The 25865-nt window shown below is 39.2% G+C and overlaps 2 protein-coding genes across 3 annotated transcripts in view; one reads left to right on the forward strand and one right to left on the reverse strand.

Moving 5' to 3' along the window:
* The first annotated feature begins 567 nt into the window (after positions 1-567).
* prlh2 (prolactin releasing hormone 2) lies at positions 568-3018 on the forward strand. The gene is made up of 3 exons (XM_023297801.3): positions 568-784; positions 1315-1498; positions 2605-3018. Exons 2-3 carry the CDS (start codon positions 1336-1338, stop codon positions 2808-2810), a joined length of 369 nt encoding a protein of 122 aa, XP_023153569.2. The 5' UTR covers positions 568-784; positions 1315-1335; the 3' UTR covers positions 2811-3018.
* Positions 3019-3297: 279 nt separating this feature from the next.
* The window catches only part of myripb (myosin VIIA and Rab interacting protein b), a 127722-nt gene continuing 105154 nt past the window's right edge, over positions 3298-25865 (reverse strand). The window contains exons 5-18 of one of the 2 annotated variants that reach the window (XM_023297791.3): positions 25306-25386; positions 23003-23100; positions 22654-22734; positions 21786-21947; positions 17726-17897; positions 16355-16881; positions 15357-15506; positions 14247-15020; positions 13504-13566; positions 9017-9205; positions 8777-8938; positions 8583-8678; positions 7661-7721; positions 3298-6863 (exon numbers count right to left, since the gene is read on the reverse strand). In XM_023297791.3, coding sequence (XP_023153559.1) covers positions 6820-6863; positions 7661-7721; positions 8583-8678; positions 8777-8938; positions 9017-9205; positions 13504-13566; positions 14247-15020; positions 15357-15506; positions 16355-16881; positions 17726-17897; positions 21786-21947; positions 22654-22734; positions 23003-23100; positions 25306-25386 — 2660 coding nt within the window. In that variant the 3' untranslated portion in view covers positions 3298-6819. The remainder of the gene's footprint in view (positions 6864-7660; positions 7722-8582; positions 8679-8776; positions 8939-9016; positions 9206-13503; positions 13567-14246; positions 15021-15356; positions 15507-16354; positions 16882-17725; positions 17898-21785; positions 21948-22653; positions 22735-23002; positions 23101-25305; positions 25387-25865) is intronic. The other variant, XM_035942717.2, reaches the window with a different exon arrangement.

Below are 25865 nucleotides of genomic sequence, written 5' to 3' on the forward strand. Positions count from 1 at the left end.
AATCACCTCTCACTTGTGAGTCATCCTTGTCATTTTTCAGCTTAGTGATATACTGGTGTCATGCACAATCAGTATATTTCCACTCCTTCCTGAATCCGGTCTTGTTGATGCTGATAAACTGGTACTGATGCTTCCCTAAAGTTCATCCTACAAATGTCATCAAATTTGAATAGAATAGGTGATTCCAGTTACAGCCATGTGAGTTGGGCACATTCATAATCTTGCTATGTGGATTTTCAGAGCTGATTATTGTAAGGAGAGTTAGAGACGCTTGTAGTTTCCGGTGACGTGACAACTTATCCACAGGAACACACTGAGTTTTTTTTTCTTTTTGTGCGATTGTGCTGATGAGGTCCTGCCTTGTCCCTTGTAATCAAGCTGATTGATGAAAGGCTCATCAAAAAACGCCCACCACAGTCCTAGGTTACTGTCTGATGGTCGTATTTGAGCCGGTGGGTCTCCCCATGTTCACTAATTTAAAGTTGTCTGCATGTCATTGAATTCCTGATGGACTGCTCTGCTGCGTGACAGACATCAGGAAAAGTCCAAAACACGAATCCTCCATTCTTAAAGGGATGCAGGGTGGTGGGGGGAGAGTTTAAAGAGTGGGAGGAGGGGGTTGATGCATCCCTGTAGTCTAGAATCACTGTGTGTGACTGACGTTCTTGATTCATCATTCAACCGGCTCAGGAACAGCATGGATATATAAGGCGGAGCACACCTGATCAACAGTAACGACTTCAGACCTCCACTAACTGACCTCAGCCTGCTACCAAAGTTCAGGGTGAGTATTTGCAATTTGGGATTCACTTTATATATGTTTTATGTATGCACTGCATGGAAAATTAACTGAAATAAATGCAAGCTGGTGCAAGTTATGTATTTAGGACATTCTGTTATGATAAGATAAAGATGTGTTACCTAGTCTAGCACTTAGAACTCTGTGACTGATAACAATATGATATTAAAACACAATTATATACTATGCAATAGCAACAGATGAGGCACTTTGGATGACTAATAGTTTCTAATGATCATCATAGTGGATTTTTAAAAGTCTAGTAAATTGATTTGAGCTTAAAACACCCACTTCATAGTATTTTTTTTCCAACTCTTATAAAAAATGTTGCACCATGCTGATAACAGGAAGTAAAATTTCCTATATGGAGCTATGAAGTGCAGCATTTTAATTATCATGATCCTGCCTGACTGAAAGGTATTTTTGATCTCCAACTGGATCAGAACACAGTAGCGTGTATTTTCAATGCTGAACGGCTCACCAGCGTCCCCCCTCCCTCCCTCCGTCCCCTGCAGTGCCTTCAGACACTCCAAAGCATGCTGCCCGGGAGAGCGGCTTATGTCCGGCACTGCGTCCTGACGAGCGGCTGGCTGCCCGCAGCTCTGGCGCTGCTGCTGCTGCTCTCCTCCAGCCTCAGCCGCGCTCACAGCACCACGGTGGAGCACGACTTCCACATCGTCCACAATGTCGACAACAGAAGTAAGGACTCGTTTTTTTTGTTTTGTTTTCTTTACTTTTACCCGCACAACTTTACGGAAGTGGATTAGCTCTAATAACCAATTCTGACAAAAAAAAAAAAAAAAAAAAGAACAAAAAAGATGTAAAGGCTGAAAATTGTACTATAATGTAATGGTTAAAGAGAGAACAAAAGCAAAATGTCATATTTTTATTATGTCAGTCATAAATATTTAGAATCTCTCCGTGGATGTCATAAAAGACCCCGTTTTACTTTATTTCTTAATATTTCTGTGTTACATCCATTACCATTTATTACTCAAGTTTAAAAATGTATTGTCTGCAGTTTATAACAGCTGCCTCTGAGTCTCAAGAGGATATTTTAGTAATATTAGTAGAGATATTTAATTAGATTTTATTTGAGTGGAGAAATATGTCCATGTAAATATTAAAATGCACACTGTGGTTGCTTTTAAATGTATATAACCTATGAATACCTATATGTTAACCTTTATGTTAATGTTAACCTGGTTACTCACCTGCCTGTTTTGTCATCTTGTTTTTTTGTAGTTGTTTGTAAGCTGCTGAATATTTGAATCTATCTGTCTATCTATTTTATGTACACACACTGGATATTTGGTCTCTATACTCGTTTAAACTGTATATTTAAGTAACTTTGCTAAATAAATAGTTAATCAGAATGTTCTCTGCTGTTGTACTGTATGCTGAAGTACAGTTAAAGACTAGAAAGGAGTAAATATCTCACTAAAGATTTTGTCAAAGATCAAGAAAATGTGTCTCACTACAGTTTCTTTAAGTGTTAAACAGCTTAGTATATCATCCAGAGTCTAAAATGATGAAACCTGACAGTGAAACGTGAGAGGCTACACTTGATATTAAATTGGTGTCTGACTTTGTGATTTAAAAATTACAAATGCGTCCTTTAAAAGCAAATCCTCACAGAATCATTCTGCTTTCTGCCTGTGATATTATGTGCTGATTATGCTCATGCAACTACCAGCACCGAGATAAATTTTCACCATTTTCCTAACTATGAATTCTGTTTTCAAATATCGTATACATGTTTTCTCTTCATTTCTCACATTTGACTCTAATTGTGCATCCTCCAGGTCCAGAGATAGACCCATTCTGGTACGTGGGACGTGGGGTAAGACCCATTGGACGCTTCGGGAAGAGGCACAGCAGTGTGGAAGCTCTGGGCAGCGGAGGGATGCAGCCTGTCGTCAGGACGTTGGAGCTGCTGCTCAACAGTCTCAGAAATAAGGAGAACCTCGGAAAAGTGCTCGATGAGGAGGGCAGGGATTGGTTACCGTGACAACATGCTCTCCTCCCTCCCTCCATCCAACAAACTCTGTGTCTTCGTTTTTTTTAACTTGAGGTTTCGCTCTAGCTCTTAACTCTTGTACTTCTCTATGGTGTCTGTAATGAGATTCAGCAGGTCTTTGATGAAATCATTCCCCAAAAGAATCTGTACATAAAAAAATGCATTCTATATTGTTTAATAAATCCAGATGTTGTGATTATTTTAGTTGAACAATTTGCTTGCAGCTTTCCTGTATTTACAGGGGGATTCAATATACCTGCATTGACAATGATACTTAAAAAAACATAATATTGTAAATGAGCCAGAAAAAGTAACTACATCATAATAACAACATACAGTACATTCATGTGCTACTTAAACCCATATTTTGAATGAACTTCATTTGCCAAAAAAAAGACAAAACACATAATAAAATTAAGGATGAATGTGACTGAAAGTGTCATTAGGATATAGCGCGCCAAAACACCTTCACAGTTCATTTTAAGTTTGCAAATTTTATTTATTTCATCATACATTTTCTTTTCTCAGAGTACTGTGGCACATAGATAATCTGTATTTTTTGCTTGTTAATATTTTCCCCGACATGTCGTATGGATTGCAACAAACGATTGCACATGAAAGTGACTGGCCCGCCTGTGGAGCCGTGCACAGTGAACCTCTTCATAGTCATCCACACCGGATTAGAACAGGAACAAAAGTAACGTTTGTTTTTAGCTCTGTGTGAGTCTCATCATTTCTGAGTATCTGGGACACTGTTACAACAGTAAATTCGACTTCCAGTTTGAATCCAGCCTTACGAGTCATGACAAATATACACAATCTCTTGCACACAACACCGAAAGATTTGTCAACTATGATTGGGCAATAAACACGTTATTCTATATCATATCCATCTTTTCACACATATACATATATTAACAAATTCTTCGATGAGATAATAATACTTTTTTTTTTACATTAGAAAAATACAGGACACTGATGATTGGACCCCTTGTGGCTGTGCTTCTCATGGGAGATTTTTACATCAATTTGATAAAACCAGAAACATGCTTTTTATACATCAACACCTCTGGAGAACAAGATTGACAAAAGTACAGGATCAGTGTGCAAACCCAAAGATGTGAAATGCTGGGATGGAAAGGTCACTAATAGAAGGGGCAGAGCATTCATACAGAAGATCAGCACACCTTTTTTTTTTTTTTTTTTTATCAGTCTGTCAGGAAATCCAACCCTGCTCTTTAGCTGTAGCCAAAAGCAAAAAGCGAATGCATGGTCAACTGAGGTTCTGACTAACGCAAGTGGTCACAGAGTAAAGAAAAATCACACAAAAATGAAAGGCAGTATTCTCAAATCTAGTGTTTAAGGAGTACAAGTACACTATGAATCGTACTGGCTGCTCCAAAAATGCCTCTTGTCACCTGTGTTTTTGTAGCATTTACCATCGTCATTACTTGCAGAATATCAAATGGTAAATGCAGGCTTACACTGAAAGCACTTTGAGTCATCACACATGAGAGAGAGAGTCTGATAGGACTGGCTGAGGAGGGCTCCTTTGAGGAGAGAATAAAGCCTTTAATTTGCAATAGTACTTATTTCAGCGGTATTGCATAAAAACGTTCAGTAAGTACAAAAATAAATTGCTTGTAACAAAATCATGGTTTCATGGCGTTTGTTATATAGCCCATCAGACGTCATTATGTAAAAATCTTGCAAGATTTTCTGAATGTAACACAAAAATAGTTCAGACATGACCCAGCAAAGGGGAAAAACATGTAAAATATACATTTTGCTCAAATAAAAGGCCACAAAGTTTGAAAGTAAACGAAGAAAATGATGAGGAGGAAGATAAATGACCTTGCGTTGAAGAACAGGCCTACTGCACGAAGGAAGGCTTCAAGACATTATTCAAACCATATTTCGATTCGTTTAAATGTAGTAGCCCACAGCTTCCACTTTAAGGCTGTTGTGTACATGTGTGTGCGTCTACTAATTAGTTCTTATCAGCTATTCATTGTCCAAATAAATATGAGAGAACTTCCACAGTCTTTATAGCTCTGACACTGTAGAAGATGAGTAAATTAACGCCAGTATGCTGAATATGAAGCTAAATATAAAGTGCTTGCATTTGCTTCAAGCTTAAAGACTGAAACAGAGTAAAGCAGTGACGCTGGCTCTCTCCAAAGTTATCAAAATCTTGTATTATTTAAGGCTGCCATTGTAGATATTTTCTTATTAACAATGTATCAAATGATAATGTGAGAACAATGTGAAAAAGTTTGCAAGTTGCTTTATAGAGTTGTTTTATAGAGTTTTAAGCCCATTGTTTAGTTGTCTGGTACATAATGTTATGGTTTTTTCTCATCCCTCTGTAAGAAAACTTTTGAAATGTTGCAGAAAAAAGAAAGGAAAATGTCAATTAGACTAGTAAATAAGCTGGCAATGTGGGCCACCTTACAAATTAGCTGTTTGCAAACTTGCGAAAACCCTGAAGATGAGGGGAAACAAAAAGAAATCTTTGGCTATATATGATAGAAAAATGGAGAGAAGCCTTCTGGAGTCAATCAGAAATGTTTGAGTTATTCTTTAATGTCAGCTGGTATTAGTTACGTTTCATGATTTCTCGAGACAAAGACAACAAATAAATTGTCAACAGCCGATCAGTGGTGTGAATTTATTGTCCGCTTATTTATTCATTTTAATTATTTTTCAAAAAAGTAAACACCCCATATGAGCCTATAAACATTTTTTCCCCAAAACTGGGAACATTTTTTTCAATTTTTCAGTTTTCATTAAAAAAAATGTTACGCAAACAAGGCTACTGTGATATTTTTGTGACAGAGTTGATGGTAAAAAAAGAAAAAAAAAGCAACCTGCTCTGCACCAAACAGTAGACAGCATGTTCAGTAGCTGGATATTTTGTTCAAGAGGAGACCAAAACAGAGCTCAAAGGAAAATTTGGTACCAAGTTTAGAGCTGCTGGTAGGATATTTGTTTAAGCTTTATGAACAGAGCCAGGGTAGCTGTTTCCACTCTATATGCCCCAGTCTTTACGCTTGGCTGCTCTTTCCATTGTAGCTTCTTCATATTTAGCATACTGACATGAGTTTGGTTTGGATTTTCTAATTTAACTCTCAGCAAAAAAAGCAAATGATCCTCTTTTCAAATTTTTAAACTGGTCTTCTAACTAATTTGTTTTTAGCTGTGCACCTACAATGGCATATTTCTCAAATGTGCTTAGTTTACCTTTATTGCCATCACCAGTGGCAGGAAAGGACAAAAACTTTTCGGTCCTGATACTTTTGCACATCGAAACACTATTTTCTGGTAATTTTTATAATCGTTAAAATACCAAAAGTGTTACAATCATCCCCCAAACGAGGATTACCATCTGATAGCTGTATGTATGTGTGAAGCTTGACAATCATTCAAAAACAACAACAAAAAAATAAAGTTCTGAAGGGTGCTTACAATATGATTAGATTCCTCATAACATTTCATTTGGTGAAAAAGAAGATGCAGTATAAAACGCGGCTCAGCCTCTTTTTGGGACACTGAATCACAGAAAGTTTCACATGATTTTTCCACAGCTTCATTGTACATTAAATCACAATACTCTTGCAAACAGATAGAAAGAGGGAATGAGTTTTTCGTTGTCTGTACAGATATTCTTTTTGAGTCAGATAATGAGGAGTGTTTGCAGATTTTAAGGCAGAAACACTGACTGTTGAGTCACCTTTGCATTACATATTACGTGTGTGGTGAGGAGGCGAAAACTGAGGGAGAAAAGGGGGAAAGAGCCGGTCGTGTCTTCTGAGAGACGTTTAAATGATACCGTGGTAGGCGGAGGGATGAGTGCTGGGTGGGTGACACAGGGCAGGTGTTGGCCCCTGCTTGGCCTGGATCTGGAGGCAGACGCTGGGTCAAGGCACTGGATGTGAAGGGCCCCCGTCCCTGGGGCTCTGGAGTGGCCCTGAGGGGCTCGTTGTGCTGTTGACTGTCACTACGGCCGAAATACTTTCACCTGCTGCTCCGGCTCCGACTTTTCTGAAATGCAGAGTAAAAAACACCCTTCCAGTTCAAAAAACGCCTCGATAATCCAGCAGTAAATAACATATGATTCAAATGAACACAGCTGACTTACATCTAAGCATCAGGACCGCGGCTATAAATTTAGAGCATACTGTATGATGCACTGATAGAAAGGACACTCTAAGCTGGAATCAATGACATGATTACATGTCTTGGTCACTGATTTTGCCCCATTGTCCTGGCTGCTGCCCGTCTTTGGAGCCATGCTGAAAAAGCCACCATGAATCAGAGCTATTGTGTGGATGCGGGTGAAGAAAAAACGAGACAAAAAAGAAAATAAAGACGGCCCCAACAGAAAAAGGCCTTTCAATGATATGAAAAGGAGCAGACTTCTTATTGGTTGATAAAACAGCCTTATCCCTCCTGTACTGTTTGTCTTTCCATTTGGCTGCTTTACATCTAATGGGGCTTTTCAGTTCGTCCCTTTTTAGTAGATGCATTCACTTTTAAATCCATTCAGTGGCCTATCTCTTCATTTAGGACAAAGCGCAAAATGTGTGATGTTAACTAAAAGTGAATAGAAGTGTCCCCTCATCTCTGTATCACTCTAAACAAGGCTGTTTACTGTAAAAGTCTGCAGTTAGCAAATTCACTTTACTACTGCTTAAAGTATTGCTGACTGATGAGTGGCAGGTGGATAGCGTCTATGTCAAAAAAAACTTTTAAAAATGACTCACAGCTTATGTGCAGTTTTCCTCGTCTGCACTTAATTTATTTTCTCCAAACTGACAAAGAAAAAACTTGTTTGGTACCTTTCAGTGGAGGCGCTGGAAGCTTCCTCCTCTGATGGCGAGATGAGTCCAGTGTTTGAGGCTGTAATGAGAGTTTTACACTATTATGCATCTAATACGCATCATTAAAAATTAACAAACCATTCAGACTTGGCTGCTACACCTTCTCAGCTTTTCCATTTTAAATATCAAACCTTAAGCTAATTAGGACACTGCAGGTCAAGAGGGTCAAAATTTGCACTCATAAATATTGATTTGAAACTTCTCCAGCTAATGTCTCACAATAAAGCGATTTTTTTCTGAAGTTTTATGTTTAAATATGCAAATTGGGCATTGCTTGATTAAATATGCACTTTTTTTTTCAGACGTGAATATTATATAAAGCCAGGTGAAAAAGTGTTGTTTTATTTGTTGACATATCAATGTGAAAGGTTTTTAACAGGGCATTTTGAATATTCCTTTAATCACTTCATAAATCAGAAAATATTGCCATCAACAGCTTTGGTTTTAGGAATAAAATGTTGTATAAATTAGGTTATGACAAATATATGATCAAACCCCTCTGTACAACACTATAAATATACACAGGAATAAAACTGGAGAGCAAAAACTAACTATGTATTATAATTGGAATCTATTTAAATAGGCAAAGTGTAGCAACAAAAACATCTAAATATGTATTGTGGATGTTTACTTTCCATTAGTCTGAAAGAAATCATGATATGGAAGCAAAGTAGTCGAGCAATTTCAAAACTGAGCAGTGCATGAAAAAAAAATTGTGCATATTTTCGCCTGTAGTGTTTTGCCTTAACATACGAATACTAAATGATGAGGTCTGCAATGCTTCCAATACAATACAGGAGTTCTAAAGGTAGAAACATATAAGGCATAAACATATGGCAAAGTGTGACAGTCGTTGAGAATCTGAAGCACAGGGAGGTACCTTAGACTTTGGCTTGAACTTGGAGAAGTGATTGCAGACAGTTACGTTTAACCCAGCTGTTTTCAGAGCTGATATCCTGGCCTCAATGTTTGATATCTTAAAGCAGAAAGAGGATTTATTTAAGGAACACGGTCCAGCAGATACTTCTTGTTAACTTTGTCCAGTTTTAGTCAGTGCTAATCAGAAGATGGTACCTGTAGTTCGGACTGCTGGACCTGAGCGGCTGCTGTAGCCACTTGGTCTTCCAGAAAGGCCAGTTCTGTATCTGTGGTCCCACTGTTAATACTGCGAGCACACTGCTCCAGGTCCCCCAGTGCCCCCTCAAGGCCATACACTGCTCCAGCAGCCAGGTACACCTGCACAGAGAAGATACTTTTAGTTGCCATCGAATGTCAGGAGGTTAACCTATTGGGTTGAGGCTCTCTTCAGCTTACATTCTCCTCCATCTTGGTGAGCCTCTGGTCTAGTCGGCGGGTCTCGGAGCTGCTGGAGATGGGAGAAGCGCTCATGGACTCAGAAGGGGTGTAGCTCTCGCCTCCCGCCTCACCAATCAGCTCCTCTGTAGCGTTCAAAACCTTGAGCACCTCAGTGGTGATGCTGCAGAGTGAGGCTGCCGAGTACTTCTGTTGAGTAAAGGAAACACATACACACATATGTACTTAACAAACAGTCGAACAAGACCAAAAAAATTTTAAAAATTTAATCAAAAGTGAAATATTCTGAAACATTAGGGTCAGAGAGGAACTGGGAAACCTTCTTAGTAACACTTTGAGCAACAAGACTGAACGTGGGATTGAAGCAAAAATGGGAAAGCATGTATAGAAAATGTGTAAACATCATATTAAGATAGAGTAATGACATAAAGTGATAATGAAAAACACCTTTCATTCAGAAAACGAGGGAAAGCAACAAAATGCAATTACACAAATACACAATTGTGGAACACTATACAATGACCAGCATAATAAAAACATCCCCATGTCAAAATGAAGGGGGGCAAATTAAGAGTGTGTTTTTATCAGCACCTATGTTCTCAAGCTGCAAGGTCCTGGAAAAAATGCAGTTTACAGGTGACACATTCGTCAGACTTTCTCTGATGCTTAATTAATCAATTTGTGAACACCCTCAAGCATATATGCTGTGCCTGGAAGAGCAATTAGAAGATGCAGAGCAAGGATTTGAGAAATGCTTTAGTGAGGAAGGAGAAGAAGGAAAAGATGATTCACAACAAACACAGAGAAGTGGCTGATCTTTTGTGTTGTAGGCTCTGAATATTTACAAGATTTCATGGTGGATGGAGTATCTCTTAAAAGGGGGCTGTAGGATAGAAAATATAGCGTTTGGATGTGCATCTGTGGAATTAGGAATTCAATATCAATTTTAAAATGTAGACAAAAAATATTTGTTTTGGTTGTAAAAAAAAATGTGCAGCTTGTGCATGAGTTTTCAAAACGGTGACCAAACAACACACACTTAGTTAATTAATTCGGGAATTGATGGACAAATTAGTTGTCGGGGATCTTTCGGTATAATATCCAAATGCCTTTGACAGAAAAATTAAAACATGTTAGTCTCTGTGCCAGTTAGTATTTGATTAACTGGAGCAATGTGTTCATCCCAAATTAAAGCTTGTCTCCAAATTATGCATGTCTGTGACAAATACAAAGGTGCCTAGTCAAGAAAGCTGCTTTTTCATTCTCCTGAATAGATGAAAACACTGAGCAAGACAAGGCAAAGGGTAGTAAAGAGAAATGTATGTTATTCAGTAATGAATGAATCACTGGTGGAAGCTTTGATCAGCGGGATCGGAGGCATATTGATCCCTCTCTGAGCCAGACGCCTTGTGACAGTCTGAAAGGCCGAGTTTTAGCTGGTGACCAGAGAGGCAGGTAGGGAGGAGAAAGAGATGAGGGGCAGTTATCTTTTTTTAGACCACCATTCAGCGTTCTTACAAAGACTGAGACACAGAGATGGATGTTCCAAGATATTGATTTGAGCCGGCCAGTGGAGACCGGAAATGTTCTCGTCCGCTCTAAAGAGCCAGAGCGTCACTACGTGGATCAAACAGGCTGGAATACAAACACGTCTAACTGTTATTGACTAACTAGACACACTTAGTGCATGAAAAAAATTGAATTTACTTCCATATTATTAGGAAGCATGATATAAGTAAGGAAAATATGAGTCACCACGATATATAACTTATGAGATACATTAATGTATCCTGTTTGTAAGAAGTCAACCTTTCATGAAAATAGAAAAAGTTACTTTAGTTATTTTCTGGGAAACATGTTTCTCTTGAGCATCTAAAGAAGTGGAAATCTGTCTGAAAAATTCTAATTCAGAATCTCCAAATTTAGAGATACATGGCTTCTCTGGACAGGAAGGATGGTCAAAATTTTAATCTGAAAAGTAACTAAAGTTGTCAGAAAAAATGTAGTGGAGTAAAAAGTGCAATATTTGCCTCTGAATTAGTGAAGTAGAAGAAAAAAGTTGTCCAGAAAGGAAACCCTTCATTAAAATTTCTGCTTAAGTATTTGAGTAAATGGTCTTAGTGAGATTCCATCACTGACAATTTCAGACAGAAAGAGATTCAAAAAGGACAAACAACAGCGTTTTGTGATTTATGGCACTTTTAAACTTGTTTTGAATCTTTTGTCTGTATTTGATGTACGTCTTCGTGGTCGGTCTGCGTCTTTGTGGTCGTTTCTATTTCTTCTTTAATTTTATGACTCATTTCTTGGTTGTCTGCATGACTTTCCAGCAACAACAAAAAAATGTGACACAGATGACTGCTTCGGCCCGCATCTGATATAAAAAGAATAACCATCAGCCCACACATATCCTCTGCAAATTACGTCTCGTACTAACAGTGAAAGCCTGAGGAAATTCCTGCATGACTTGCACACTGGATGGACACACAAGATGAACTAAAACAATATTTGAACACTAGATTTTTCACTTTTAATTGAAGGTATATTTGCATTCTGCTCTTCATTTTTTAATCTTTTGTTGGTTGTTGAAATGGGTTTCATAGATATATTTAGTAGAAAATCTATTCATTATCAATTACCTGGATTAATATGTGGATTTTATCTGAGTGTTTCATTCATCAGTTGACTGAATCTTTAAAAATTTAGCCAGAATCCTGTTTGTCCACATCTGCTATAATGTAATGAATAATTTTACCTGCAGTGGAGCAAGACATGAGTTCTCATTAAATATAGTGAAGGCAATAAAGGAATAAAGGCTAGCTGCTACTTGAAAATGGTATAAACAACAAAAAAACATCATGGTCATCATCACGTTCTTCCTTCCACACATTCAGCTGAGCTGTCCTGACCGGTTTATAAAGGGAGCTGTGAAAACTAACAGAAATAGGTCACACCAGTACATGTGTCATACACATCGTAAGAGACGAGCATTACTCATAGGACCATTCATAATGAGCGTGCCTGATGACCAACATCGACCCTCATGACTCAGATCAACATCCAAATATGTGTGTGTGGCTGTATATGTGCGACTAATTTGTGTACACTATCCATACTGATGAACTCATGAATAGAGTGGATTTGAAAGTGAGAATATCAGTGTCCTAGCCTAAGAGATCTAGCTTTTCAAATTGGTTTTCATCTACCCCCATAGCTGAGTGCTTTTTTTTGATATGACACATGATTTTGTAGTTAGTTAGCATATAAGAAATCAATGTCCTTTAACATTTTCATATGCATAATGTAATATATTGGTAAGTAGACATCAATCAAACTAAATTCTCACAGAAAAAGCTGCTCTATTTGCTTTGTGTTGCTGGATAACACTGTCCAACAGCAGCACACTCAAGCTAAATAAAGCCTTATGCACATTTGTATATTCAAACATTATGAACAAACTACACTCCAGGACCTTAGAATTAGTTTTTACAATGAAGCTAAGCGACAGGCCATGTGTTAAACGTGATATTTGAATAGTTCTGTCTGCAACTTGCTGTTTAATTACATCTCAGATACCTACGGTCAATGCATTTCAGGAGATGTTTGTAAGTTACTGCACCAAACTCAATTTGCCTTTGGGTAATTCCACTCGAGGACTAAGTCATTTATCAATGTATACGACATGGCTCAGACATTATTTAATAGCTGCAGCTCATACATTTTGCAACACATCTGACCCAGAATTTAAACTATGGTATCATTGGTTTCACACATTCATTCCATCTGCTTTGTATGACAGTCATGCTTTTGATGGAGTCTCATGTGGCAATGCTTCATCACAATCTATTCAATCTATCACACAGTGGATATTCAACTGAAGCTCGATCAAAAAAAAAACAAAACCAGCGTCTCAAATCAAATCAATACGTGTCCGAAAAATCGCAATTAGATCTTTCCTCCAAATTACTCAGTCCTATTTTAATAATTTCTTACATTTTACAGAATGCATCTTTTAGCTGAGAAAGGTGGACTACATGAAAAAAGCCCCCGCTATAACAAGAACAATGGAGGCAGTTTTTTCATTTGAGATGAGTAAAAGTTGTTCCTCACGCGAAACATGACTGTACCTGTGGGTGTAAGCTGCATTCTGACCTTTTGTGGCTTTTATTAATAAAAAAAAAAAAATTGTATTTGCAGCTCTTCTGTGATAGCTGGCACGTTGTAAAGGTGTGATTCTAGAAAGGCGATCTGGAACAGGAGCGATCTTGGTGTTATGTCACTCTGTCTATAATGTTTGCACAAAAAAAGAAGCCAAACGTTAAGCCATTTGAAAGATATGCACATCATTTACATAAGAAATATGTGCTTTAAGTGAAAATGGATGTGTTGTGGAGATGGAGGTTTGTGTGTTTATTGTATGTACGCAGTAGGGTTGGGGAGGGATTTATTAAAGTTTGGATGTCTTTGTTTTCTAGTTCATATCTCACCTGGTGTAAGATAGAGGAGAGCAACTGGAGCCTCTGCTGTTGCTCCGAGTCATTCTGTCCCACCTGACACACACACACACACACACACACACACACACACACACACACACACACACACGCACACACACACACACACACACATACATTCACAAAGAAACACAAAAAACAGACACAAAGAAGGAGGGAAACAGCAACACAAGAAAAACACGGGATGAGGTACAGAGAAGCACAGCATTGATTGTCACATAAATACATGGATAATAGGGGAGATAATAAAGGAGATAATAGAGGAGGGGGAGACGGTAAAGTGTTTTTGATGGTAAAAGGAGAAAAGAAACAAAAAGAAATTGATCAAAAGGCTGGACAAACAGGCTACAATTCCAGAAGCACATGATCGGAGGATGGAAATCATCCATCCATCCATTATCTATACACCGCTTAATCCTCACTGGGGGCTGGAGCCTATCTCAGCTGATGGCAGGGGACACCCTGGACAGGTCGCCAGTCTATCACAGGGCTACGTATACAGACAAACAAGCGAACTCACATTCACACCTACGGTCAATTTAGAATCACCAATTAGCCTCAGCCTGTTTTTGGACTGTGGGAGGAAGCTGGAGAAAACCCACACATGCACAGGGAGAACATGCAAACTCCGTACAGAAAGATTCCGGGAAGGCCGGGACGTGAACCGGGGATAGGATGGAAATCAGATCTGCTTTATTTTCTTCTCATCTCCTCACCTGGTTGTTTGACAGCGCCCCCTCCTGGGAAGAAGGTGTAACAGCAGGTGAACTGGTGCTGGATCCACTCCTCCTCGCTGCTGCTTTCAGCCCTGCTTCTTTCTCCACGTCTCTTTTATGCTGCCTCTTGCTTTGTCTGTTCGGCTCTCTTTTGTCTCCTCTCTTCTGTTCCTGTTCATCTACTTTCTCTCTCAAACTCTCACCTCGTTTCTCTAACCTCCTCTCCCTGATTCTTCCTTCTTCTCTCACTGAAGCGCTCTTCATTAGTCTCTCACTTCTTTTCATCTCTTGTCCATTCACTTGTTCCACTGCTTCACTTGCTTTCTCACTTAATTTGTCACTTGCCCGCTGCCTTTCTGTGTCTTTTGGCCTTGATTTCTCTCTCTGTCTGTCACTTTCTTTTTCCGTCTGCTTGTCCGCAGGCCACTGTGTTGTGCACTCATCTTCAGATGAGCTGCTGTCTTTGCTGTTGGCACGGCTGACCAGCTGACTAAGCCGAGATCGTATCTCCTCTTCCAGTGGGTCTCCGGAGCTGGTTCTAGGCCCCGAGCTATTGGAGGAGAGCTGGGGTCCCGGAGCCAAAGAGTGGAGCAGAGGAGGGCCGGGGGCGGGCGAATTCGGCGCCACCGTGTCCAAGTCCTCTGGCTCAGGTGTCATGGCATCTAGTTTGAAGGCGTCTGGTGCAGCTGTGGCCACTGGCACAGTGTCAGATACTGACTGATCCACACTTAAACCTCTCTTCAGCAGGTTGTTGAGTAGAAAGCCGCTGTTCTCCTTGAATGTGGGGACAAAATACCAGAGATGGATATAAAAAAGCAAAAGAATAATTAAAATACGCCATAAAACATAAAAACTTATGACCTGTTTTTAAACACCAACAGATTTGCTAGAGAGGTTTAGGGAGGCTGAGCCACACTCTCAAATTAAGATGCTTAATTTGCTGCCTCCCAATGGTGAGACAACATTTTACAACCAATGTTGAGTATCTGTAATTAAGGTAAAAAATTCACACCAGTTGGCACAGTGGGAACTTAAAGTAAGTTACTATTAAGAATCAATTAGAGAAGACTGGCTCATAAAGTCAGCGTAACTACAGGTGTGGTGTTTTACCTGTGCTAAGGGGTAGATGGACTGTGTATGGCTCTGGCTTCCAGGCCGGTTCTGCTCTGTTGATGACTCTCTCTTGCTTTTCCTGCGTCGCCGTGATCTTCTGATGGGGTCACTCTGCTTCTCCTCGGCCTCGCTGCTGTCGCCCATCACCTGGGAACCATGGTGGGACATAACTAAGTACATGTATTTACATTTAGTGCAACTTTGCACTTCTAATTCACAACAGTTCAGCAGTAAGTTGTATACACTAGGGTTATATATCAAATGGTTACGATATTATAGATTGAAAGTTTGCATAAAAAGATATATTGTGCTTCTTTGTAACCTTTTTGACTTGTCACCAATTTCAAAAAGCAGTGTTTCAGATGTCTGTGAGTTTTTAGCAGTTCCCAGAGGGACTTTTTAAAAACTTCTCAGATGCTTTCTTCTAAAAAAACTTAAATTATCCAATATCCAATATTTAAAGAAAGAATGCAAATTTGTACAGTGGAAATAGTTCTTTCCTTCTTTACTGATAACCTCATGACCCCAGGTTTATCTTGTGACCTTTTGGAGGCAGCTTAAGCCCTACGATGAGGAACACTACTACTAATTAAGTAGCTATAACTAGCTCCTCCTCAGCCATTTGAAAGGTTGCATCAGTATTAACAATTTAAAAATTCTAAATAATAAATCAGTCACAGAACTACTTTTTCTGGTATCTTAAGTACATTTTGCTAGTATTTTTACTTGCAGTAAATTCAAATTTGACTTTTTATGGACTATTTTTTCCAATACATTGTTGTATTGCTTCTTTTTACTCAAGTAAAAGATGTGGATACTTGTTTTTTTTTTGCAAATTAATGCCGTATTTTTTATGTTTTTATGTACTATATCATATTCCTTCCATTTTAAACCAGCTTGAGTCACATGTTAAATAACATATCTCTGTAAATCCATGAATTAGCACTGTAGTACACAAGAAAAAAATCCAGAGTCATAATGTAAAGACATATCACCTTGGGGTTAAAGTTCACATCCAGAGCTTCTGAGTGGACCGGGTACGGAGAGAAGTTCTGGTGAAGGTGTTGGTGGTAGAGTGGCTGGTGATGAGGGTGCAGGTGTGTATCCGGCGGTCCTTTCTTCCTCATCAGGTTGTGAGGCGGTTTGCGAGGACAAGCAGACAGCACCGATGAGGCCTCGGAGTCCGAGTTGAGGGTCTCGGTGTTGGTGTACTGGCCCGAGGACGGGGAGGTGACGGGGAGGTGTTGGGTGTAAGTCCACTCGGGGTCGTGCTGCGAGTCTGTGTAGTAAGTCTCGTCTGACAGCTTGCGCCGGAACTGTCTAAGCGCCGCACCCCAGCCGCCTTCATCGTCCACCTCGGAGTCAGATCCCATCTCGTCGTAAGCGGAGACAACGCCGGACTCCTTTTCCAACACGCTGAACACCAGGCTTTTCCTCTTGGTGAGCAGGCTGGGCCGGGACAGCTGAGAACTGTGCAGAGCGATCCAGTTACCGTCCGGGCTCTGCAGCACTGAGGATGCACCTGGATGAACATTAGCAGCAGAAGCAAGGTCAGAGGAACAACTCTTTTACTGTTTTTTTTTTTCCAAGTACTTGTACTTGTGGAAAGTCTAGGTGAGGGTGCAAGCATGAGAAAGAGTTAGGTAACAGGCTAAACTTGGACAATCAGTACAGGATTTTTTAAACAATTCATCAAAAATGCTTGGAGTGAAGGTGATACTGACATTAAACATTCAAACACCATAGGACAGTATTTATTAAAAACTGTTATTTTAAATGTATAAAATATAAAATAAAGACAAAGACAACAACCGTAGGGAAAAAATTGGGTATCAAAATGGACATTTAAAAAAAAAAAAAAGATTGTATTCACCACTACAAAAGGAATTTCTAAGGCATCTTAAAGGAGCATTTTTCTATTCCAGTGACAGTTTAGATGACACCAGACATGACACAGAAATGTTGCATAAATATTGACCAAACTGTCACAATATATATTTTGGAGTTTGGTTCTAAAGTGCAAAGTAAAGAAGGCTAATAAGAATTGCATAAATTGCAGGAAATCATTAAACAGTAAATCCATCTTCATTATGTTTAAGCAAAAAAGGATTATAAGGAGCAACTTTTTTCTTGCATCACTGAAAAGACATTTATATTGGCATTTTAGACCATAATTCTGTGTTGTGTGTGTCCTGTGGGTGCATTTGTGACATGTTCTGTAAATACACTCTAATCATCTGTCAAAATATTAGAGAGGATTTTTTAGAGCTATTCAGCGATGCATCCTACAGCAAATTCTGAGAGGAGAGAACTGACTAAAAGGCAAACTGCTGAGGCAATTAACAGCCTTTGAGTGTGATATTTACTCGAGTTGTCCAGGCGATCCATGCTCTTCCAGCTGGGTAGAGAAGTGGCCTTGGCCTCCCTCTTCAGAGAAGTACACTCCTGCAAGCCGCTGCCGTCTGCTCCGGCACTTTCCTCCTCTGGAGCCTTTTCTGGGGAGTCGTCACTGGTGAGGGAGAACGCTGATCGCGATCGCTGCAAGCACCACACATTAAAACACACAGGCAGAGACACACAAATATGAGCAAAATGACCAAGACCACAGACGTACACATAACTCTGCTGACATAAACGCAACATTTTTACTGCAAAATGAAATCCAGCACCTCTATAGAAACAGCACAACCATGGTTAGGGGTAGAGAGAGCTAAAAATGTCTTTTGTGCAGTATAGTAAAGTTATGATGTCATAATTATTCAAAAAGAAAAACCAAAAGCTGAAATCCTTTCACTATTTATTTTACAAAAATGGAAAAGGCCTGGAATCAACATATAAAACATTTTTTCCAAGTGCTCTCAGATGTTACCAATACAACAACAAAGGTAGCTCAACATAGTATAGATATTTAATCATTTAGATTTTTCATTTGTTTCCATACTCAAATCCTGTCTGCTCTTTGTAAGCAGTCCATCCTAGTTCATGTTAAAATTCACAGAATTTTTGTCACACAAGTTTTGTTTGTAGTTGAATCATTAATGGAGTCTTAGTTGCAATGAAGATGCAGATTTTTCTTTCTTTTTTTTTTTTAGCTTTCTATTTATTTATTTTTTTTGCAGAATCTGGTTAGTGAAAACTATTGAATTTATTTTATTTTATTTTTAAATGAGACATGTAGAATAAAGGGATTTTTGTTGAAATTTCATGATTTTAAATGTGGATCTGGTTTGTTTTCCAGATGGAACTCCTTGTCACACATTATTAATTCAAAAACCACAGAAAAGTTGAAATTTCTACCTGTTTTTACAGTTTCTAGCTGATAAATGGCATCATTTTAGCGAGTTTTTGAAGAGATAATGTGCCTTTCAAAACTGTGACTAGGTTTGGGGTTCAGAAGGTTAAAGCTAAACAAACTGATTTTTCATCGTTATTGCTGACAGGAAATTAAGTCAGGATTTCAGTTAAAAAAAAAAAAAAAAAAAAAATTCTCAATTGATAAGTGCTGCTTGGACACAGGAAAAGGCACCTGGCCAGAAAACACTCAGAAATGATATCCATCCATAGTAATTACATAATAGAAAGGAAAGCATTTGGTCCATCCGGCTAACCTAATTTCTGTCAAGGAAAAAAAAAACAACTGTGCAGCTCCGACTGTGATTTAGTGTTCTCATCAGCAGGTGGAGCTACTAAACAACTAAGTAAATAGCTGATGAGGACAAGTCCTCCAAGTGTATGTATCTGTGTGCCTTAAATAATAACCTATGATGGTAGCACAATATCTCTCCCTCTTTATCACTCTCTGTTTCACATAGAGATAAACACTTGAAGGACCTTAACTAATTCTTTTTAATGTATTTTTTATAGCATGTTGCGGTTATAGTTTTATGAACAGATCTGCAAAGGGTCTGTTCTGCTGTTTCATTATTGAACAGAACAGAAATGACACAAGATTTACAGAGAAAAAGCCTCCATGCTGATAATGGGTGGGACTCAACATTAAGGTTTAGTGTTGTAGTACTATAGTACGGCTGTGAGGGATAATTTGCATGCATTGTGTCTGGGTGAGTGTGTTTGCAGAGAGCTGATAAACAGAGCTCATCCCGTGGCAGGCCGTGCAGCTGAGGAGGATCCCTGCGTATTTCACGGAACTTTGATCTTCGCTGAGTGAAACAGCGGGAAACAGAAGTGAGAGGCTCGGGGAACGCCGCTTTGATGCTCGGCTCACACACAGGACGACGACAAATCTCCTGGAGTCCCTGCTGACTTGTAGTGTGAACCGATGCCAGGTATGTGTGTACTGCTGATTTCTGTGTGTGTATGTGTGTACTTTATCCTTTACATCTCTGTTGTGTTGTTGCCACATCATGTGTACTTTTCTCAAACCTAGAACATTTATTAAAACAACATTAGATAAAATGCCTGTTTTGTTTTTTCTCCAGGCCTACTTCAACATATCAGTCACATTCCTATTTTGTTAAAATGACATTTAGAATACTTTCCGCACTTTGCTTTTGTTTGCCGAAGGAGAAAATCCACTTCAAACAGTGATAAAAAGAGCTATTAGCCATACACCTGAGGGTCTATTCTGTTGCTCACTGGTGTGTTTTAAAGAAAAAAGGCAACACATAGATGAAACTCACAGAGGGCTTATCTCTAGCAAGTCAAAACTATGCTTTTAATTAGGTCACGCTAATCTGGATCTGGATCTGCATCGAAATACACATCATGCTCTCACTTTAGGAGAAAGAATTCAGAAATCCTGCTGCTTTGACCAAAGTTTAAGTTCAGGTAAGTCTGTCGGATTGCAACAGGCATTAACTACATCAGCTATAAGATTTACATATGACAACATCAATGCATACAGTCATGGAAAAATGTGTGAATGCCATTAAAATTGTGAAGTTTTCCAATATATTTGAACAAGCACATATTTGACCCTCATTGAAACAGTGCACATGGAAAACGTATACTACAACCCTACATTTATCACACTTTCAAATCCATAAAATGTAATTGAGGGGGATTGGATTAGGTGCTAATGATTAGAACCTCATGGAGTGACATGTGCAACCTGTCTTATTTAAACTTCTGAAATTTCTTCTCTTCACTATTGAAGTGTGTGGTGTCATCATGCCAAGACACAGAGAGCTCTCAAAGACCTTTAGAAAAAAGGATTTCAAATGACTAGCAGCATTTCCGGGACTGGCTGACCCAGCAAATTACCACAAAGGGAAGACCTTTTGATTGAAAAGGAAGTCTCCAAGAACCCCCAAATTTTAATCAGAGGAACTTCTCTGCAACTGTTGGTGTCAAATTGAATGAGATTGCACAAATTTGACCTGCATCGGAGTCGTGCCAGGAAAGAAAGAACATTAGAGCAACACTACAGTTTGCCAACAAACATACACGCAATGACCAGGCCTTTAGGAATAATGTGCCCTGGACAGACGAATCAAAGATAAGAGTATTTGGCCACAGCAACAGCAGGCCTGTTTGATGCAGATCAAAGTCAGCTTTTCAGGAGAAGAAGCTCAACTGTAAAACATGGTGGCGAGAAATGTTATGGCTCAGGGTTGTTTTGCTGCCTCAGGGACTGGGCAGCTTGCTGTCACTGATTCATCTATTAATTCCGCATCATATCAAAGAGCGCTTGAAGATAATGTGAGGCCATCTGTCTGGAAGCTGAAGTTGAAACAGGAGTGGACCTTTCAACACGATAATGATCTTCAGCACACGAGCAAATCCCCCGAGGAATGGCTCAAAAAGACGAAATGGAAGGTTACAGAATGGTCAAAGCCCAGATTTTAATCCAATGAAATGTTGCGGGGGGGATTTAAAACAAGCAGGGCATGTGAGAAAACCCTCAAATATCTTGCAATTGAGGGAATTTTGCTGGAAAGAGTGGTCAAGGGGGCAAATCTAGATTCTGAAACCACATAAAAATAATTCACATACTGATATTTATGTTGAAAAAATGATTGAAAATGCTGATTTTCCTTGCAGTTGTGTTCAAACATAACATCTTTATCTGCACACACTGCTTCAGAGAGGATCAACTGTTTGCTTGTCGTCAGAACTGCCAACAGTTTCCATGGGATGTACTTACTTTTCACATGATTGCATGTGACCTGTGCTACTGAGAGGTTACAGTGATTTTCTGCCAAAGACAACATTCCTGTGTTGCCTTAAAGCTTGCAAACACTCTGAAACATATGGAAAAATTACATTGTATGTGCTGCGATGTGAAGTGAAGAAAAAAAAATCCCTCTTCTTTAAACACCAAAGAGTGAATCCTTTTGGTTAAGACTCTGTTACACTCACTAAGAGGGCAATTTTTTTGTTTTGACACAACCAGATATGGATGCCTTTGGTTGTGTGAATGGCTTGCAGTGTTGTGACAGTTTGTATGGAGACACACAGACTCACCCAGAGAGAGTAGGAGGTCTTCAGGGGGTCTTGTGGTCCTTGTGAGGAAGCGTGAGGCTGAGAAGGAGAGGGCAGTTCACTGGGCTGGATCAGAGACTGAGGCTGAGGCCAGACAAAGTCATACTCTGTCTGCATCTCCGAGCGCTTCCTCCTCTGAATGATCTGAGAAGAAACGAAAGACAGAATACAAGGAGAGGGAAAATGACAGAGACTGAGTATGAAAGCTATAAGGCATGTTTTATTTAAATAATGAATTAGAATAATAAATGCAAATTGGCAATTGAAAATACAATCCCCTAACAGCATTTTATATTTTGCCATGAATAATTTGTTGTAATGAAAATTTAAAACTAATAATCCAGCTTCCATTTGAATTTTCACGTAACATTATGCACTGAAATCCTCAAAGTGGAGATAAAAAAGGCACATTTATTATTTCACTTCCAATGAGTTTACGGCCAGCAAATGCTAGTTAGAAGTAAAAAGCAGTCAAATAGCTGCAACCTTTGTCTCCACATTACTGTGTGTATGCAAATCAGAAGATATGATTCAAATTAAAGCAGGTTGTCATTTGAATTTTAATGTAATGGTATGCAGACTCTGGCAAACTCTATTATCATTTTCAAAGACTTTCTAACCTTTTCTCCAATAATATTGTAATGTCACTTTCAAAATAAAAGCTTTTATTTCAAGTGCCATCTCACTGAAAACCTAGCATTTGTCTAAAATTATAATGGTCCACTAATTTGTCAGTCAAGGTAAAGGCAGAGTTGGAATGTAGGTTTTTTCACATTGAATTGTGCCAACTAGACTTCTTATAAAGGGGAAAAAAAAATCAGTGTGCAAAAATAAAACCCACTCAACCTACTTTTTGTACGATGGTTGTGGCAAGTTCCTCTATGAGCTCCTCTTTGTGGTCCCGCAGATACCGAGCCTCATTCTGCTTCTCCTACACACACACACACACACACAGACATATTCTGATCAAAGCCACTGTGAATTACCAGGAGAAGGTCTGTGCAGGCGTCTTAGCCAAAAACCATGACTGCCTCCTGCTGATATGGAAACCAATAGGAGGGCGAGAGGGGAGCAGAAGTAAGAGGCAATGGCAGAGAAAGTGGGGATTGAATGAAAAGCAGGGGAGAAATAATGACTTTGAAAAAGCACAACAAAAGAGGGAGATGGAGGGTTGTGACGGGAACAGAGGGATGCCTCACCAAGCTGTCACTGAACTCCTCTGCCTTAGCGATGGCCTCCTCTATAGCCTCCTCAGCAACACGCAGGGCGACAGTGAGCGTCTCTGCCATACTGTGACCTGGTATCAAACACAAACCACACATAAGCATCCGCACACACATGTCCATTCTGAACTACGGCTAAGACAGCCTGACTCCTGGAAAAAACATGTAGTTGTGGTAGCAGCAGCAGCTCTGTGGATGGCAATGTTGGTCCAGACTGAAATATCTCAACAAATGTTAAATGGATTTTGCACAGATGTTCAAAGTTCCCCAGGGATGAAACCTAATGACATTAGTGATTCCTGGACTTTTCTCTCTGTATATGGCATTGGTGGTTTTGACTGTAACATATTAATAATTCCTGGTTGAATCACCATCACATTTGATATTCATGTTGCCCCTCAGGGTGAAATACAATATCTTTGCGGATCTCTTAACTTTACATGCAGCACCATCATCAACAGATCAAAATCAAAAACAGTTCTGCCAAACCAAAGACCTCATCAGTACTTTGTGTTTACTGCTGAGTAGAAAATGTTTATTTGGTATAATTGCCTCATCATATTGTGATGTGACTTGGGAACGGCCTGGCTCATTATTAGCTCTGATTTTCAGCATCTGTCAGATTGATTTTCGGATTTCTTTTAACCGATTCTCAACATATTTTTTTTTAAAGTTGCTTCTTTGGCTCTGATGCAGCTATGTCTTTCTTTCTGTAGTTTCATCTGTAGTTGAACAACGTTCCACCCACAGTGTTGTTGGATTTATTACACTTCATGACTAATAGCTATCAACACTGAAGAATATATGATAAAAAAGTTCTTTTCGTCAACATATAAACAAACAACGGCATTTAAGAAAGCTTTTCATTATAGTTTGTATTATTCTAAATTTTGACAGCAATATTTTCATTTTTCTTGCAAATGTAATTCAGTTCCAAATATCAGTTACCAGTTTCCTTGATTACAAATAATCAGGATTCGTACTGGCCCTTAAAAACTACACCAGCCAACCTCAAGATATGACTAATTTTTGATTGGTTGATACGGTTCAAAACTTTATTACAGAAATATTTTAAGTTCAATGAATGTTTTACCAGGCAAAAATGAGAGGATTGAAAGTGAGACATAGAATAAAAATACTGTGTATAGGAAGAGGGGCACATTCATACTGTGTTCTGGAAACAATATGAAGTTGTTATTTGGCACGCTCACCAAAACATTGAGGAATTGGAGCAGCGGTGACAGTGGAAAACAACTCATGGAGGCAATTAACTACATAGAAAAGTAGCAAAAATAATAATTTAGCAAAAAAGTCCATCACAGCCTGAATGTAGTGCCACTGAACAAAAACAACTCCAATATAATGAACAGTACCTACAGCTGGCTGACGTGACTCACCGTGGCTTCAGCGTGTGATGTGTTCGCTAATGATAACATGCCTGAGTCAAAAAGAGAATCAGGAGGCGTTCCAAGAAGAGAGGAGAGTGGCGGTGGTGGTGGAGGGAATCTAAAGGCAACAGAAGCCCTATAAAGAATTGCTGCTGATTGCAACAGCAAGAATTGTGGAAACATTCACATTGGCAGTTTTGAATTGTGATTGAAGATAAAGACACAATGAAGACTGGGACGGTGAGTTTGAAGCGGACATGGAATACACTTAGCTTCAGCTCATTAACTGAAGAACAGGGTTTCAGCTGGTGTGGCCCATTTGAATATCAAGACCCCACAAGCACACATAGATATTGTTTGTTTGTGGGCCTTTTTCATGGCTGCCATTATCTAAATGGCACATCTTGATCACTGCACAAACAACTCGTAATTACTGATAAACGGATGGAATTGGCTTCATTGTTAGATTGGGGCTGTTTAGTCGCATATTTAGTTTGCATATTTATTTGTGTGTGAAGGCGAGCGTGTGAATGGTATAAGCAGTCCGCTTTGATTTAATGTGTGTGTACATTTGCATGAAGCCATGTCACCTGTTTTATGTGCATCCAGTGGATTTATGTTGGAGTGTGTGCATGTGAATTTTAATGTGCGTGCGATTTAATGATTAAAGGAGGACTGTCACTCCACGTGTCTGCAGTTAATTTTAGTACCAATGTGCTCACACCCCTCTCTGGTTGCAATGAGAAATAAACAGAAAAGCTCAACCTTTTAGGAATACTTGGTGGGACAAATAGTGAACAAATCAACACACAGCAGACTAGAATGAACTGTAAAGTGGCAAAGATATTGCTGATTAATAACTGTGCCACATAATGCTGCCGGTTCTCTCACCTTCGCTCTGTTTGTAGAAGACGGAGTCACTGCCACAGACGCTGCCATCGTTGTCGTTGCTTCCCTCGTGAACGCTGCTTTCTGTAACAGAGTGAAATGGAGCCGTCAGATAAAAGCTCTCAAACTGGCGCCTGTCACAGAAACGCAAATATTCTGCACATATCATACCATATAATAAGATACTGCACACTTTCTTTTTGTGCTGTTGCGACATTAAAAGTAGGTTACACTGGCACACAATGTCACTAAATGTCTTTTTGTACTCCTGTCAGCTGTATTCCCATCTCCGTTTTGTCATCTTGTCAATTGTATTGTTTTGTTTCTTCTACTTGGTGCCTCCCTCCCCACGAATTGTGAGTAAAAACACAAAATGACAGTTGAAAGAAAATGACAATTCATCTGATAATTCCCTTTGCTTTACTAACAAACCACATGCTGGCACTTCTCAAAGGCATATTCTCAGAGGATGTAAGCATCACCATGCTGTGCATTTTTAAAAATTTTTGGTATGCTTTCTGTATAGCTAATTCAGGCCAAGTCTCCCGTGAGTTTGTGCTATA

The sequence above is a fragment of the Amphiprion ocellaris genome, chromosome 22 (genome assembly GCF_022539595.1).
Source record: "Amphiprion ocellaris isolate individual 3 ecotype Okinawa chromosome 22, ASM2253959v1, whole genome shotgun sequence".
Classification (NCBI taxonomy): domain Eukaryota; kingdom Metazoa; phylum Chordata; class Actinopteri; family Pomacentridae; genus Amphiprion; species Amphiprion ocellaris.